This window comes from Plectropomus leopardus, chromosome 8 (genome assembly GCF_026936395.1).
Source record: "Plectropomus leopardus strain MGB_pleo_1.0 chromosome 8, ASM2693639v1, whole genome shotgun sequence".
Classification (NCBI taxonomy): domain Eukaryota; kingdom Metazoa; phylum Chordata; class Actinopteri; order Perciformes; family Serranidae; genus Plectropomus; species Plectropomus leopardus.
In genome coordinates this window covers 5,070,823-5,087,539 of record NC_142183.1, presented here as the reverse complement: position 1 = coordinate 5,087,539, position 16,717 = coordinate 5,070,823, and the positions used below count along the sequence as shown (strand labels likewise).

The window sequence follows — 16,717 nt, the reverse complement described above, 5'->3', positions numbered from 1 at the left end:
TATAAATTACATTAAAAAAAAAAATACATGTACATGATAATTAGGATGCTAGTAATATATTAATATATCTTAATAGTAAAGTATGATAAAATAAGTTTAAAAAGTCATACTTTAGTGTATCAAAAAAATACAAGCAAAAGTCGTACTAAATCATAAAAGTCATCCTCAAAGTCAGTGTGCCATAAAACTTGTAATAATAATAATAGTAATACTACTATTACTAAAAATAATAAAAAATAATTTATTGTATAATATAAAATAATTTAATTAAATTATTGTTATTATTCGTTTTATTGATTGTTTTATTTTTAACATTGATATTATTGTATGTAAATGAGATTCTAACTTTTTTTTTTTTCATTTCAAAATTTTGGTGACTTTAAAAAAATGACTATTTTGTATGTCTCTCATTTTCACCACAAAAATTGTACCTGATGTTATTTGAAATTTTCGGTGAATTTTACGACACCCTAGTTCCGATTGTCCATGAACACATCATATGGGACGAACGCTCCATGCATTTTCTCCGTCACTCATTTGTTGCTTTGGGAGTGTAAAAAATAAAATAAATAACAGCCACCCCTCTGATAATAAAAAAAAAAAAAAATCCTTTATGCGTATTCTTAATTTTGAAAATCGGACGCTGAGGCTCAATAACGCCACGAAACTTTCTATACCAGTAAATATCTGTCTGTTTTACAACCTCCTGCTCGAGAAAAAAAGCCGTGGTATTAAAAAGTAATAACGATGTTGTACGCATGTAATCGACTTCGTTTTGCTGTTAATTGATAAAGCTAATTAGTTTTTTATTTGACATATTTAGGGGGGTGCACCGTTCCTGGAGGTACTGCAATACCAGGTCGATGCGTGGAGTGGACGGAGCAAGCCCCTATTCCATCTCCCTGCTCCAAAAATCAATTTAATATATGGTCCCCGGGTAGGGGACGTATCAGATATTAAACTGATAAGAACAGATACTACACTTGATCTTAGCCAAAAGGCCGAGAAGCGATACTGTCACTGTATTTGCAGCAGAGGAGTCTTTCTCCGCACCGGTCATCTCACTGACGGTGGAAAAGGCTCAACACATAATGTCCACACAGGCTGTTTAATGTCAGTAAAATAACACAAACACCAGTGAAGGAAAACGTCACAGACTCGCTACAAAGTATTTCATCTTAAAATTAAATGTAACACGTGTGGCTCGCCGACTCTTCCGGGTCACGTGCTGTCTAATAATCCAATGACAATTTAAAGCGGTTAAAACACAGTTATAACAATAAAAGAACACATAAAAATGTGATTATTATTCTTTAGTAATGTCAGCATTTACAGGATTAATCTTGAAAAAGGCCTCCGTGTGTATAAATAAGTGTTGTTTATAATTTAGTGTCTCTGTTTACTAAAACACGTTGAGCTCCAAAAGTCTCTAGTGGACACGAGATCAAACTGCAGTTAATACACATTTGAAAAGCAAAGACTAAAAATATCTTTTCATGTGTTTTTATGTTATATTGCTTCAAAAAGGTGACAAACCCCCAGAATAAGTTATTTTATCCTTTGCTACATTTAAGAGGGAAGTGTACTTTTTACTTTATTGCATTTATCTTACAGCTACTTACAAATCAATTGGCTACTTTGTGTGTGTGTATATATATATATATATATATATATATATATATATATATATATATATATATATATATATATATATATATATATATATACATAGTTTTTTTTTATTATCAATGATATTTTGATTATATTAATAAAAGATTATACATAGATTTTATAAATAGGATGGTAATTATATGTTATTAAATATTATACTTATGTTTGTTGAAAAAAGAAGGGGGGAAAAAAAGTCATAATTTAGTATATCAAAAAAGACAGTCAAAGTCAGTGTGCCATAAAACTGTAATACTACTACTACTACTACTACTACTACTATAACTATTATCAATAATAATGTATTTTTATAAATTTACATTGATATTATTGTATGTAATATTATATGCCGTCCAAGCATGCGAGCATGCGATTCTGGCAATTTCTTTTTTGTTTAAACATTTTTGGTGACTTAAAAAAAAGTCCCTCTTCTTATTTGAAATTTTCGGTACATTTTAACACAAATATTACTAGCAAACCCATGGGCCCGCCAAATTAACAATCTCCAAAATTACACCATTTGTTATAGCCAAGAGAAAATGTAAAAACAGATATTAAGGTCGATATTCAAAATTCCGATTGTGCATGAACACATCATATGGGGCGAACGGGGGGAGTTTAATTAAATAATAATAATCATAATAATCATAATAATAAAAACAGTGCTTGGATGTATTGTTATCTTTGAAAATTGAACGCCTAATGACGCCACTGTACTTTCCACAGCAGGAAACACCTGTCTATTTTACAGCCTCCTGTTCTATTAAAACGCTGTTATAGCAATAATAACAAAAAACATTATTTTTACCTTTATGGTGACAGAACATACAGCGTTAATATATATTCACAGTATTTCTGAATTAATCCATTTCTTTATATTTTCACATATTTAGGGGGGTGCACCATTCCTGGAGATACTGCAATACCAGGTCGATGCGTGGAGTGGACGGAGCAAGCCCCTATTCCATCTCCCTGCTCCAAAAATCAATTTAATATATGGTCCCCGGGTAGGGGACGTATCAGATATTAAACTGATAAGAACAGATACTACACTTGATCTTAGCCAAAAGGCCGAGAAGCGATACTGTCACTGTGTTTGCAGCAGAGGAGTCTTTCTCCGCACCGGTCATCTCACTGACGGTGGAAAAGGCTCAACACATAATGTCCACACAGGCTGTTTAATGTCAGTAAAATAACACAAACATCAGTGAAGGAAAACGTCACAGACTCGCTACAAAGTATTTCATCTTAAAATTAAATGTAACACGTGTGGCTCGCCGACTCTTCCGGGTCACGTGCTGCCTTATAATCCAATGAGAATTTAAAGCGGTTAAAACACAGTTATAACAATAAAAGAACACATAAAAATGTGTTTATTATTCTTTAGAAATGTCAGCATTTACAGGATTAATCTTCTCAATCTTAAGTCCTCCGTGTGTATAAATAAGTGTTGTTTATAATTTAGTGTCTCTGTTTACTAAAACACGTTGAGCTCCAAAAGTCTCTAGTGGACACGAGATCAAACTGCAGTTAATACACATTTGAATAGCAAAGACTAAAAATATCTTTTCATGTGTTTTTATGTTATATTGCTTTAAAAAAAGGTGACAAACCCCCAGAATAAGTTATTTTATCCTTTGCTACATTTAAGAGGGAAGTGTACTTTTTACTTTATTGCATTTATCTTACAGCTACTTACAAATCAATTACTTTATTACTTTATACGTTGCTACACGAGAAAAATATACTTTTTCCCCTACTTTAAGTATTACTACCCCATACTTGAGTATCACCGCACCATCAAATAATACCAATACTACACTGTTCCTTCACTAAATTAATTTTATAGTCTTCCTTAGGCTACTTGTTACTCTGCATATTCGGATTAATTATACTACACATACGCAAATAAATTATTATGTTTTAGACTTCTATGAGATAAAATAAGACTTTAATTGTGGTTCAGGGTGTAAATCTAAAAGTAAAGCATTAGTATATCAGGTAAGTACATTATCCCACCACTACCAGCTGCATCGTTGAAGTGATGTACACATTAAATAATCAGTAATTCAAATTACACCTAATGTTAAAAATAAAATAATGAAAAATAGATGATTGTCACATCAAGAAAGTTAATTCATATTTATGATATTAATACATTTTCAATGCAATCCAGTGCGATAAATGAGTACTTTCCTACTTTACTTTACTTTTTACTTTTAGTACTTTAAGTAAAGGATCTTTATATAACTGAATATACATAATGTGTCCTTTAAATAATTTAGAAACTGAGCAGCGGCACCCTCTGTTGCATTATTAACATAACAACAGCCGTGTGCAAAAATACAAAAAAAAAAAGTTAATTAAATTGACATAGACAAAGTTTTGACATTGTTTTTTGTTCAACATATTAATGTTATTAAATCAAGTTTTCCTGAAAAGATTAATGTGTACTTTCACTGCGACAAAAACACAGAAAACCGAGCGGCTTTATTTTCCGCTTCACTGTATCCGAAATGCGCCTCAGTCCAAACGCTTTTTAACCCATAGTAGGCCGACGAGCACGGTGACTGAATTCGTCCAAACAGTAAATAAATAAAATAACAAACTAGTTAGTTTAAACACGCACAGTTAGTTTTCCTACAATTTAGTGAAAACTTCGCCAAAAACAGACCTGAAGGTAAAATCTCGGCGGTGACGCATCAACACCAAAACACGTCAAACTCCTAAAAAAACACTAAAAAAACACTGACACTGTCGGTACGAGAGGCGTCTACCATTGTAATAAAAGATATGAAGTATTTCATTAACTTACCCCAAGACGTCCCGATGTCAAATACAAATTTTTAAATTAAGATAAAAAGAAGAAAAACTTGTCTCTGACGGCTCGTTAGTCCGAAAAAGTGACGGTGTGAAAATAAACTCTATATCGCCCCCAGTGACTCCATCTGGTATTACAGGACTGCGTGATGTAACTGTTAACTCTTTGAATCCTGGGAAAATTGGTTTGGTTTCTTTTTTGGGGGGGCAGTGAGCAACTAGGCATGAAATGTCCCACAAATGTATAAAAGGTGACGAAAAACTTCAAAAATTAGTTTGAAAAGAAGGTGAGGGTATAAATTATCCAAAAAAAGAAGAGAAAAATGTCTAGAAAACTATATTTTTGCTAATTATAATGTTATATTTAAAATTCTATCACATTAAAAAATGTATACATTGATATTTTTTTAATATTATAACTTTTAGCGGGATTTTCTTTCTGTTTTTGCTCAATTTTAAGATAATTTTCTTATTCTTGTTACTGCCTCCTCACCACGTTTTTGAAATACACCAATTTGCTTAGGTTTCAAAGGGTTACATCACAGAGACAAAATTGTCAGTTTATTTTTGATCTAAAACTTAATGTTTTGCCATCGTGGATTCGCAAATACAGAGAAGATTTTTAGGAAAATGAAGCACAAATAACAAGTTAAATGTTTTGATAACGTTTTGTTAAATGTTGTCTCTCTAACATCAAACATTCACTTTACTATATAATTAAATGTCTCATTGTTTATTTACTCACTATTCTGTAACATGTTAATAACACCACTATCGATATAAGCATGTTTACGCCTTATTTTGGCTACTCATCTTTATAAATCATAGATTATATAAAGATGTTATGTTATGTTATGTTAAGTTATGCTATGTACAAGTAATCAAGTAATGCTGGCTATTAGTAACTGATAAAATATGTAATTTAACATATATTGTCACTTTTTTTTTTTTTACAAATGTCTTGCTACTTTTTTTAGTAATTCTCGTTGAGCTGCTTTTTTTCGCTTTTTTGTTTGTTTGTTTGTTTTAGATTTTTTTTAAGAAAAAGAAAAAAGAAAAAATTTGCATAGGTTTTAAAGGGTTAACTGGTGAAGTACCTCTGCAAAAACCGTCATTTGCGATAAATCAACCAACGGTACTAAATATAAACTTTTAATTGACGCCTAAAGACGTCTTGTTTGCTAATTAATGATATATATAATACATATATAAATATTTGAATAAATGTTATATATTATGCAATATTATAGTACACAAATATTTGAATAAATAGTATTTCCGGTAACCCGGATGTGTGCACTTTCTGCTTCCGGCGTCACTGTGAGCCCATTCAGCCAAGATGGCGAGCGGCGGAGTCTCTGTGGCTTCGCTGTGGACTGAAGTGAACCGCTGTGGGCAGAATGGAGACTTTACAAGAGCCCTGAAAGCTCTAACTAAAAGTAGGTATCCATTTCTTTCATTTTCACTCTCAAACTGGACCGGAGTTGCCGTCAGAAAGCAGACAAACGGTTGATTTCTTCAGCGGCTAAAGCTAGCGCCCAGCTGCATGACCAGCTGTTAGCATGTGGCTAAGCTAACGGCAGTTAGACTGCTACTTATCGGGTCCCTCAAACACCGAGTTAGCTTTGTATGCCAAAAATGTGCTTAAATTTACATAATTAAGTGTTATGGTTAAAAACCAAACTAGATAATGTAGCTTTTATTTTAAGTTATTAAGTAATATTTTCTCCCGAAATGCGCCGTCCTTCTCTGATCAGTGACGTGTCCCTAGCCTTGAAGCTAATATCATGGTCCGAAGCTAAGCAGCTGTTAGTCAGCTGTCACCAACCCGTTTAGTGACTGTTTATTCTGCATTTTATCATCCAGCTTTCAGTCCATGCTGTATCTGCGTGTAGTTGGCATTTGTTTTGATAATTCACAATGTGTTTGTGTGTCCTCGTGTCGCAGTTTTGCACGAAAACAGGGACGATGTGACGGCCCTTCACTGTAAGATCGTTTGCCTTGTGCAGAATGGGAGCTTCAAAGAGGCGCTGAATGTCATGAACACGCACTCAAAGGTGCTCGGCAGGTAAACAGCCAACTGTTGTTATTGCTTATTTGTGACTGCACTATTCTGACTGTATACTGAATGTATTTGTTGTTGTTTTTTAGAGTCTGATTGATATATAGGTCAGTCGACAGCTGATATTTATTTATCTATTTGTTTACATAGCTCATTTGATAGGGATAATGTAAATTAACACAGTACAACTTCAGCATTTAACAAACAAGCAGTAATAACCAATGTTTCACATATAGAGGTTAGGGGTGATAGATATTGTTTTGGTTTTTTTTTGTTTTGGTTACTGAGAGATTGAAAACAGATATTTGGAGCTGATGTTCATTTACTATAAAAATGAAAATCTATCAGTCAATATTTAGAATTTAGAATATAAGAAACTCCAGCACAAAGATTTATTTAAATGCCAATGTTAAATAAGAATAATATGCCAACTTAGGGTTGATGTTCTGAACATGCTCACTTCGCAGATAATAATAATAATTTTAAAAAATTGGGTTGTGATATTGGCAGAAATTAGTCTATTGTCCAATTCCAATGTTTCATTTTAAAGTCAGTATCTGCCAATGCTGATGATGTTACCAGTATTATTGTGCATTCCTATATTAAAACAGTTAGAAATATTATAACTGAATACAACATTTGCAGTGCCTGTTTCATGCTTTACAAACAACTAACAAAGTACTTAATACTTGTCTTGCGCTTTGCACCATCTCCCTGTAGTCATCGTATTTTATTTATACTCTTTTTTCTCAGTGATGTTGTGTTTGAGAAGGCGTACTGCGAGTACCGGCTGAACAGAGTGGAAAGTGCCCTGAAGACCATTGAAAGTGCTCCTGAGCAAACAGACAAGCTGAAGGAGCTCTACGGTCAAGTGGTACGGCTGAAGAAAATCATATTATTCCTGGATGCTTCACATTTGTAATTTGTATACTTTTGAGACTTTCAAGCGTAAAGAAGAACATGTTTCTGCTAATGCTCTTGTTAATATGACACATGAACCCTTGAAACAGCATTTGAGCAATGATTTGACATGAAACACTCCTTCTGATTGGAATTGTGTCTGTCTTTACGGTCCAGTTGTACAGACTGGAGCGCTACAATGACTGCAAGTCCGTCTACACAGATCTGATCAGGAACTCCCAGGACGAGTACGAGGAGGAGAGGAAGACCAACCTCGCTGCTGTGGTCGCTTCTATGAGTCAGTGGGAGGAAGCTCCGTTGGTAAGCACTCCTCTATGAAATTTTAAAAAAGGCATTTTTTATCCCTCTGTTGCGCAAGCAAGTTTACAGTCTGAATGTTCCAGTCAGTTAAATTAGTATCATTACTCTGGATTGATTTTCATATTCAGCTACTTTTCTAGATGTATTCAGTAAGCTTCAGGTTTCGTATGTTCATGAAAAACCCAGAAAACTCTTGGAACTTTGCAAATAGCAATTTCCAGGTCTGGAAAAGTTTTGGAAAACTAAATATACCCTAAACGTTTTGGAAAAGTCATAATATTTTGTTTTGCAAAACCATATAATAACACATGGCGCTTAAGCTATATCAGAAATTTGAAATTCCAACAATAATTTCTGATTTTACAGTTTCTGAATTTGGTAAATGCTGTCTTTTTTTAAGTACACATGGTCCGTGGGTTTGGATGGTGTGTTTTCTTTAGAATCTGACAAAGATTTCACAGACAAAAAAATGAGCAAAATCTTGTCTTGACAAATTGCCCAAAAAATTATTGCAAAGAAAAAGCCCCAAAAAATGTAAAGTGAAAAGAGTGTCAGTGGTCATTCCAGAGAATGCATGGTCTTGAAAAGTTGCCCCAGAGTCATGGAAAAGTCATGGAGATTTAATTGTTCAATTGTGTTTGACGCCTGTAGTATTTTTACCAGAGTAGAAGAGCTCCGACAGTCCGTTCACGCTCAGCTCAAGATTACTGAACTGCAGTCAGCCTTGATGTTTCACTGGGAAAATGACTCTGTGTTTATTGTTTTACATGGTTTTTAAGATGTGTTCTCTCGTCACCTACAGGAGGATCTGGGTCTTCCAGAGTCGACGTATGAGCTGTGCTACAATGCTGCCTGCGCTCTGATTGGCCAAGGACAGCTTACAGAGGCCCTAAATAAACTACGACAAGCAGAGGGTCAGTCCCACTCCGCTCTGTCTTCTCTGTCAACCTGCTGTTTTATCCGCCCTGGATTTGACTTGAACTGATTAAAGTTTTCTTTTGCAGAGCTTTGCAGAGTCTCATTGGCAGATGATTCTGTGAGTACATTTAAGCATCATTCATAAGTCTCATCCATTTTCAAGCAAATCAGCCGTTTCAATTTTACATTTTCATATAAAAGACAATAGAAGGTGCTTCATACTTTTTTGATTTGATCTTGCAAGAGCATGCGTTGGAAAAAAATGACAGATGGGTTCATACTTTTCCCGGCATAATCGCTGTCTTGCTGGTTTGTCTCTCTCAGGATGTGACTGAGGAGGACATCGAGTCAGAGCTGGCTGTCATCCATTCTCAGATGGCGTACGTCATGCAGTTACAAGGTCGGACAGACGAGGCTCTGCAGCTCTACAACCAGGTCATCAAGCTCAAGTGAGTCCACGGTTCATCCATATTGTTGTTTTCTAGTTTGAAGTTGTGTTGTGAATGCACTGACTCTCCATCAATTTACCAAAAAACTCAGTGTCAACAGTTCAGATGTCAAATCAATACTAAAATATGCTCTTAATTTGCAGGCCATCAGATGTGGGGCTGCTCGCTGTGACTGCTAATAATATCATTACAATAAACAAGGTGAGAGTTTGATATTCTCACCAAGTGGAAAACGTCACTATTAAAGCTGCAGCAAAATTCCTCCTGTATCAAGTGTTTGTTTGGGTTTTTTGTTTTTTTTTTTTAAATTAAAGCTTTGTCTGTTTTCATAGGACCAAAACGTGTTTGACTCAAAGAAAAAGGTGAAACTGACGAACGCTGAAGGTGTTGAATACAAGCTGGCGAAAAAGCAGCTGCAGGCCATCGACTTCAACAAAGCCCTCCTGGCCATGTACACGAACCAGGTAGCTCAAAAAAACCTGTTATGAGAACAGTAATGGCTGGTTTTTCAGAATTTTACATTTCATAGCTGACCACGTGTTATTGGTGCATTCATTGCCGTTTGCTGTCGACAGGCTGACCAGTGCAGGAAACTCTCATCCAGTCTTCAGTCCCAGAATCCGGGTCACCCGCGGCCGGTCCTCATCCAGGTTGCTCAGCTGTGCAGAGAGAAGCAGCACAGCAGGGCCATCGAGCTGCTCCAGGTAGAAACGACGAACGCTGCTGGTTAACTTCAGTCTGACAAACATCCTAAACACAAACTAAATGCTCCTTATTTCTTCTTCTGTGTTTTGTGTAAATTTTGATGCGTCCTGTCTGGAAGTGTGATGATGTGTTTTAATTTAGACTTTTTAATAGCAGATTTTGCACGTGCAAATCAAAGACATATCTGCCTTTTGCATGCAAAAAATAGACAATGAAGTATTTTATATTCTATTCTCTTCATAGCATCAATTTTAAAATTGTTGTTGTGGCCTTGAGTCATGAACTTTAGAATTTAACCTAATTAACCCTTAGGGCCCGCTTTAATATTACACACATTTGTATCACTCTGCTTACAAAATGCGGTGTTTAAAAATCAAGCTTTAAAAAATATACATTAATGTTATTTTCTACTTTCACTGAATTATTTTTTAACCCCAAATCAGTCCTAGTCATAAATATTAAGTATCCATTAATTTTGAAAAACTTAAACCCTTTAAATGCCATGTCTGTGTCATGATGCTACTATGTTTTTAAGTGATAAAAAAAAAAAGAATTATTTTCATTGTACTACATGCTAAGTAGATTTTTTTGTTATCACAGCCTGGGATATGTCAGTGATTTGCAGCAACATTGATTGTGACAATGCACCGGGTGGAAATAGCACGTTGTCTTCATATGCCAAATAAGGTTTAAAAAATGACATCAGATGGAAAAAAGTAAAAATGACAAAAGTCCAGAATGACGCCCAGAAATAATACAATTTATGTTTTTATGCCATCTTTTTTTCAGTAATTATGGTTTTGTGTGTATACAGTAATTTGTGTTGTTTTTAAACCGTTCTGCCTGACTGTTATTTTGTTTTTCAGCAATTCTCAGACCAACACCCAGAAAGTGCATCTGGCATCAAACTGACTATGGCACAACTCTATTTGATACAAGGTACTGGCATGACTTTGCATTGAGTAAAGAAGTTTGATATGTTGAGACAGACCCTCTCAGGACAGGATATCAGTTAAATGTTCCAGTTCCCAGCTTTCTGCTGTAAACACTCAAATATTTTTTGTCAAATGAAAGCATATTTTACGATTTTACTGAGCAGTTGATGCAGTTTTTAATCATTTGATGGCTTAAATATTAGTTAACAAGAGTACAGTTCTCTTGGAAGAATTACATTTTTTAAAATGTAATATTAAATTTAGTATTCCAGTAGTAAGCTTTCTACGTTTGCAGTGATTTTGATTTTGATTCTATGAGTTTAATTAAAGTCACTTCACAATGGCTGCATATTTTGTTAAAATACTCGTAAAGTGTAAATAATAAATCATTTCTTCTGTCCTCAGGTCACGTAACAAAAGCTTGTGATGTTTTGCGGTCCATTGAAGAGTTCAAGCACAAAGCAGGGATGGTAAGTCTGAAATGAAACACTATAGTATCTCTGATCCAGCACTTGGATTAAAATGTTGTTTTTCTATTAATAAAGAGTTCTCGTACCGCTAACTGTGTGAACTACAAGTTACGTAAACGGTGTCATTGACATTTTAGATTTCAGCTCTGGTGACGATGTACTCCCACGAAGAAGACATTGACAGCGCCATTGATGTTTTCAAACAAGCTATTGGTCATTACCAGTCTGAACAGGTTTGTGTCTGATGTTCATTTCACATCTTTAAAAATATCTGTTGCCAGATGATGTAAGACGGCGGTGATTATTCTGAGACTCCAGCTAGATTTCCTGTGAGCTGAGAAGCGAACTCATAACTCTTTTTGTGCTGCATTCAGATGCCTTTTACTGAGCAAATGTCTCATTCAGGAAAGAAAAAACACTCTGACATTACATCCCACTGGCTTTGACTGAAAGGAGGTTCAGTGCTACATTGCAAGAAATCATTTATGTAAAAAGCAAGAGGGAAATGTCCAGAAAACTATAATTATATTATGTTTAAAACTATGTTGCATGATTACTTTTATTCAAGTTACTTTCTTGTTTTATTTAGGGTTTTTTTTAATTTTCTTCTGTGAAAGTTTCCGCTGTGTAATCGGTCCGTTCTTCCTCCTCCGCAGCCCGGATCTGCCGCACACTTGGCGCTCGTACGAGAAGCTGCTAATTTCAAACTGAAGTACGGTCGGAAAAAAGAAGCCATTAGTGATCTGGAGCAGCTGTGGAAGTGAGTTACAGTCCTGCAAAATAACACTCTGAAGTTCAACATGTGGAGGATTTAGTGCAGAAAAACACACAATGAGCTCCTCAGAGGTCTCCCAGCTGCTGATTCTCAGTCTTGTTGACACGAAGCAGCTTATGTTTATCAAATTATTAAACAGCTCGATAAACGTTATTATAATGTGCATACACAGCAGGAAAAAACAGAATTATGTGAAGACGAAGAATTTATTCATTTACACATTGATGCACTTCTGATGCACATTGATGTCTAACTTTTGCTTTTTTGTGTTAGTCTTTGTCAGGTGATGTTTGTTTGAATTCCTTCTGTCACAATGATGCAGATTCATTTATTTAATTTTTTTGAAAACAGGCAAAACACCAACGACATCCACACATTGGCACAGCTCATCTCGGCGTATTCTCTTGTGGACACGGATAAAGCCAAATCGTATCCTTTGATCTACTGAAATAACTGAAATGAAAGAAACTAGAGACGAAACAATTGTGTTTTTTAGTCATTTTCAGCTCTTGCTGATCAGATAATTATTTTTCAAGCAAAAAGAAAAACATTCTCTGATTTCAGCTTCTGAAATGCGAGGATTGTCTGCCCTTTTACTGTGATAAATTAATATTTTTGTTGTTTTGGATTAATGATCAGATAAAGTTAGGACTATGAAGACACTATATGGGGTTTGGTGAAATTATAATGGGATTTATTACATTATTTTTGCTCTGTTGGTCGGTTCGTTAGTTGGCCAGTCCATGAAAATGTTTCCAGCCTTTTGTGGCCACAGTTTTTTTTATTTGTTTGCATTTTTATTTTTACAATTTAAGATTACATGGGCAGTGCACATTAATAAACATTTATCTGAATGTTTGCCCCCAGAGGCTGAAATTTGGCATGAAGCTTGCAACTATTGCAAGTTCTCTTACGCGTCGCTGTAATGGCGAACAAAAACAAAGCAAAAACCCTCAGGCCGGGACTGAGATGATCTTGTGAAGGCGCACATTTGAAATGCAAAACAGTTTTGTCCTCAGCGGTCCTCTCCAGCCTCAGCAAACACCTACCGTCCGCGGACACAATGGCCTTCAATGTGGACGTGGACGAGCTGGAGAACTCGCACGGAGCGACCTACGTCAGGAAAAAAGCTGCTAAGGTCACAGGAGAAAACCTTCCCAAAGAACAAAGGTCAGTCCTCTTTACTCAGTTTTTTGTTTGTTTTCAGTTTCTTGTTGAAAATATATTATTGAGCAGAGTGGGCAGGATGAGTTTTGGCGGCTGTTCTTCCCCCTGCTTTATGCTAACGTGTGTGAATTTCCTAACAGCCAAGGCGAGATCAAAAAGAAGAAGAAGAAAAAGAGAGGTAGGTCTTTGATCCAATATTGTTTGTGTGAGAGATTATTTCCAAAATAATGATGAAAAAAGGCGCTCACTCTCACAAAGTGTCATTAGCATTAAAGTAAAACAAATTATCACTCTTCAAAAAGTTTCTGATTGACATACATGAAGATAATGAATCGTCACATCTGTATTTAAAACGTGTGAAACTTACTCAGTGAACGTTATAATAAGTTTTGCAGACTTTTATCGACCTCAGATCTCTCATTTATTCACTCACTATTCTGAGATGAGCGCCACTCTTCTGTGATGCATCCCCATCCTCTTTTCAGGCAAATTACCCAAAAACTACGACCCCAAAGCGACCCCTGACCTTGAGCGGTGGCTGCCCATGAGGGAGCGTTCGTACTACAGAGGCAAGAAGAAGGGCAAGAAGAAGGACCAGATAGGAAAAGGCACACAGGGAGCGACGGCCGGAGCGTCGGCCGAGCTGTGAGTACTGAACCACATGCATGTGCACGTCACCTGCGAGAGCGTCTGTCTGTCTGTCAGGTTATTTTAGCCAGAATAAGAATTAGTTTCAGCCAAAGTCAAAATCCATACGCTACGACTTTCAGAAAGGCTTCTACATTTGAGAAAGTGAGTAAATATCAACTGACTGCTAATATCAAATATCTCAGCTCTTAAAATTACTCTTCCATCATAAATTCCCCTCACTGCATATAGACAAATTATCAACATTATTTTAATAATTGATTATTTATTTTTTACATCAGGGTTATTACTCATATCATTGAACCCTTGATGGGGTTTAAGGTTTGACACCTTAAAAATGCATATATAATAACACAGATGATTTCCTCTTTGAGCATCAACAAAAATCTTATGGATTTGGGTTTCCTGTAGGGGTCGACAGATTATCGGCCTGGCCAACATTTGGCATTTTACCGATGATCTGAATCAGCATTTTATTTTAATGATGTCCGATAAAATGAATTATTTTAAAACTGCATGAGAGGAACTTTTACTTTGTAAAACCTCAGGGAGCTATTTTCGTAAATTCTTTTTTTTTTTTTTTTTTTAATTTTCACTTGACTTTATAGAAGGAAGTTGCTGTGTATGATTTTGGAAGCCAAACACTTTTAAGACATTTAAACAAAGTTGTGCATTAGAGTTTTTTATATTTCCAATTCTTGATAATGCATAGTGGTTCCAAATATCGGTATAATCAGTACCAGCCCCGAAAAACCGGGGTTTCGGTCGACCCCTGGTTTTCAGTGGCTTGAAAGAATTTGCAGTGCACAGAAACACACACGGCACAATTCAACTTGTTTAAAGTGTTTAACGGTGAATTTTTGGTGCAAAATATTTCCAGAATGATCAAACATTTTATTTTTTTTAGAGCGCTCGCTGATTTTTGTCTTTCTCTGTTTCAGGGACGCCAGTAAGACAGCCAGCAGCCCCCCTACCTCCCCCAGACCAGGGTCTGCATCCGGCTCATCCGCAGCCGCCGCCAGCAACGTGGTCCCCCCACGACAGCAGAAACCTGCAGCCTCAGGGGCCACACGCAAGAAGGCACCACAGAAGAAGAAGAAGGGAGGCAAAGGAGGCTGGTAGTCGGAGGGAAACTAGCGTGAGGCAGAGGGGCCACGAGATCCACTGATGTCTCTTTTTTTATGTTCCAAGTTAAATTTTACTTCAGTTTCGGCCGATCATTTAAACACGTGAAACCAAAAGCTCCCTCTGCTCTTCTGTCTTTGATTTGTCGCGTTAAAGGTACAGAAGAGACAATTTAAAGGACATTTTCACCTAAATTAACTTTGTGTTGCTCTGCAAAAGCTGTTTTTACTTTCGTCGTGACCTTCTGAGGTCACAGTTTAGTGAACAAAAATACTACAGTTATTATTTTTCACTGAAGCTCAGATGAATCATAAAAACGTCTTTACTGTTAACGAGTGCTCTTGTTTATATTCAGAATGACATTTTTCACCTTGTGATGTGTCTGGTTTTTAGAGACACTACATTTAGAAACAGCTTCTTTAATAAAATGTTAAAATAGATTTTTTGGGGGTTGATCCTGCCAACCTCTGTTCAGTGAAGTTTTAATTAAACTGTAAAATCATGTTCCTCCTGATATCAAGAACAGTTTTTTGGACCTTTGAAGGTAGTAACAGGACGTGTAATTCAGTGTCATCTCGGTTTTCACGTTTTTGTTAATATCGTTAATTATGCGGTTTTAGAAACAACCTGCTTTTGAAAGGCAACCTGAAGTTAAATTTGGGGGATTTGTCCTTTAATATTTCTTGGCTCTGAGTATTATATATCGTATATCATACTCTGGCTTTTTGCTTCATGTTTCCTTAAATTGTCCCTTTAGTTTCAATCAGCTGCAAAGACAGGTGTTAAAGAATATTTATTTTTGAATCCTTGTGTTGGCCCAAACTCAAGCTAAAGAATTTAAATTGTTGAATTCTTTCAGACGCATGTTTTAGGACCGAACAGGTGTCCCCTTTTGTTAAGTCTTAATAAAACCCTTAACAATGACACACGACCCCTGTGGTTCCTACAACATCCGACTACATGACCCCGCTCCAAAACTGTACTGAGATCTGTCGAGGTATTACTTTGATATTAAATGATTTTTTTTTTTACTTTTTATTTTTTGATAGGACTGAATTTTATCCACTTATTTAAGTAAAATTAGAGACTTTTTTTTAATGATTATTGAAAATCTGATTTTTATATGAAATCGTGCTGAGTAAATTTAGAGTTTGAATTTGAATTGAATTATTCCTCGATGAAACACATGGAGCCCTCTGGTGGTCACATGTTAGACATCATTTTTGTAATTTATATAAAATACATGTACGTGATTTTCCAAAAAAATTTACAGAAATGGTAGAATATGGATCTTCTTTTCAGAATAAAAGTAGGTAAAACTGTAGTTTTGTCAGAATACATCTCAGCTGGAGTTCAGCACTGACTAACTAGTACATTAATATATTAAAATATCTTGTGCTGTATGCCACACATAAATATACTGACACTAAGCACAACTCAGCAGCGCTGTAATGTAGCAAATTAATAATATTTTGTTAAAGTTCTTAAATATTTTTGGGGAGTCTTTGTACTTCTCTTGAGTTGTTATATTTCTGTCAACTTTCACTTTTATTCCACTACATTAAAAATATAACTATATATTTACACAAATAAAAAAATGTAAATGTACTCTACAACATTTCCCCTAAATATCTTAGAAAGTTACTACAAAACAGGGAGGAAGGGATGACTGAAGGAAGAAAAAAAACAGGATTTTGTTCTTTAAATCTTTCTAAAAAAACAAAAAAAAACAAACTTTTTTTCTTCAGGTGTAA

The 16,717-nt window shown here is 35.5% G+C and overlaps 1 protein-coding gene and 2 non-coding genes across 3 annotated transcripts; 1 reads left to right on the top strand and 2 right to left on the bottom strand.

Moving 5' to 3' along the window:
- Positions 1–822: 822 nt before the first annotated feature.
- On the bottom strand, positions 823–1,013 carry LOC121948578 (U2 spliceosomal RNA). Its single transcript, XR_006106167.2, has one exon. It is a non-coding gene; the product is annotated as a U2 spliceosomal RNA (small nuclear RNA).
- A 1,547-nt stretch (positions 1,014–2,560) lies between these two features.
- Positions 2,561–2,751, bottom strand: LOC121948571 (U2 spliceosomal RNA). Its single transcript, XR_006106161.2, has one exon. It is a non-coding gene; the product is annotated as a U2 spliceosomal RNA (small nuclear RNA).
- A 3,018-nt stretch (positions 2,752–5,769) lies between these two features.
- Positions 5,770–15,887, top strand: srp72 (signal recognition particle 72). The gene is made up of 19 exons (XM_042493668.2): positions 5,770–5,927; positions 6,436–6,556; positions 7,304–7,424; positions 7,628–7,771; positions 8,574–8,685; positions 8,776–8,807; positions 9,014–9,138; positions 9,282–9,339; positions 9,471–9,602; positions 9,714–9,842; positions 10,710–10,782; positions 11,184–11,248; positions 11,386–11,481; positions 11,905–12,008; positions 12,375–12,452; positions 13,056–13,193; positions 13,331–13,368; positions 13,676–13,835; positions 14,780–15,887. Exons 1-19 carry the CDS (start codon positions 5,828–5,830, stop codon positions 14,958–14,960), a joined length of 2,007 nt encoding a protein of 668 aa, XP_042349602.1. The 5' UTR covers positions 5,770–5,827; the 3' UTR covers positions 14,961–15,887.
- Positions 15,888–16,717: the final 830 nt, after the last annotated feature.

Bases quoted from the DNA above. Each gene is read 5' to 3' on its own strand.
- srp72 (XM_042493668.2), top strand. From the start codon at position 5,828: ATGGCGAGCGGCGGAGTCTCTGTGGCTTCGCTGTGGACTGAAGTGAAC. The intron at 9,340-9,470 runs GTGAGAGTTTGA...CTGTTTTCATAG, and splicing joins ATATCATTACAATAAACAAG to GACCAAAACGTGTTTGACTC. The intron at 13,836-14,779 runs GTGAGTACTGAA...TCTCTGTTTCAG, and splicing joins GCCGGAGCGTCGGCCGAGCT to GGACGCCAGTAAGACAGCCA.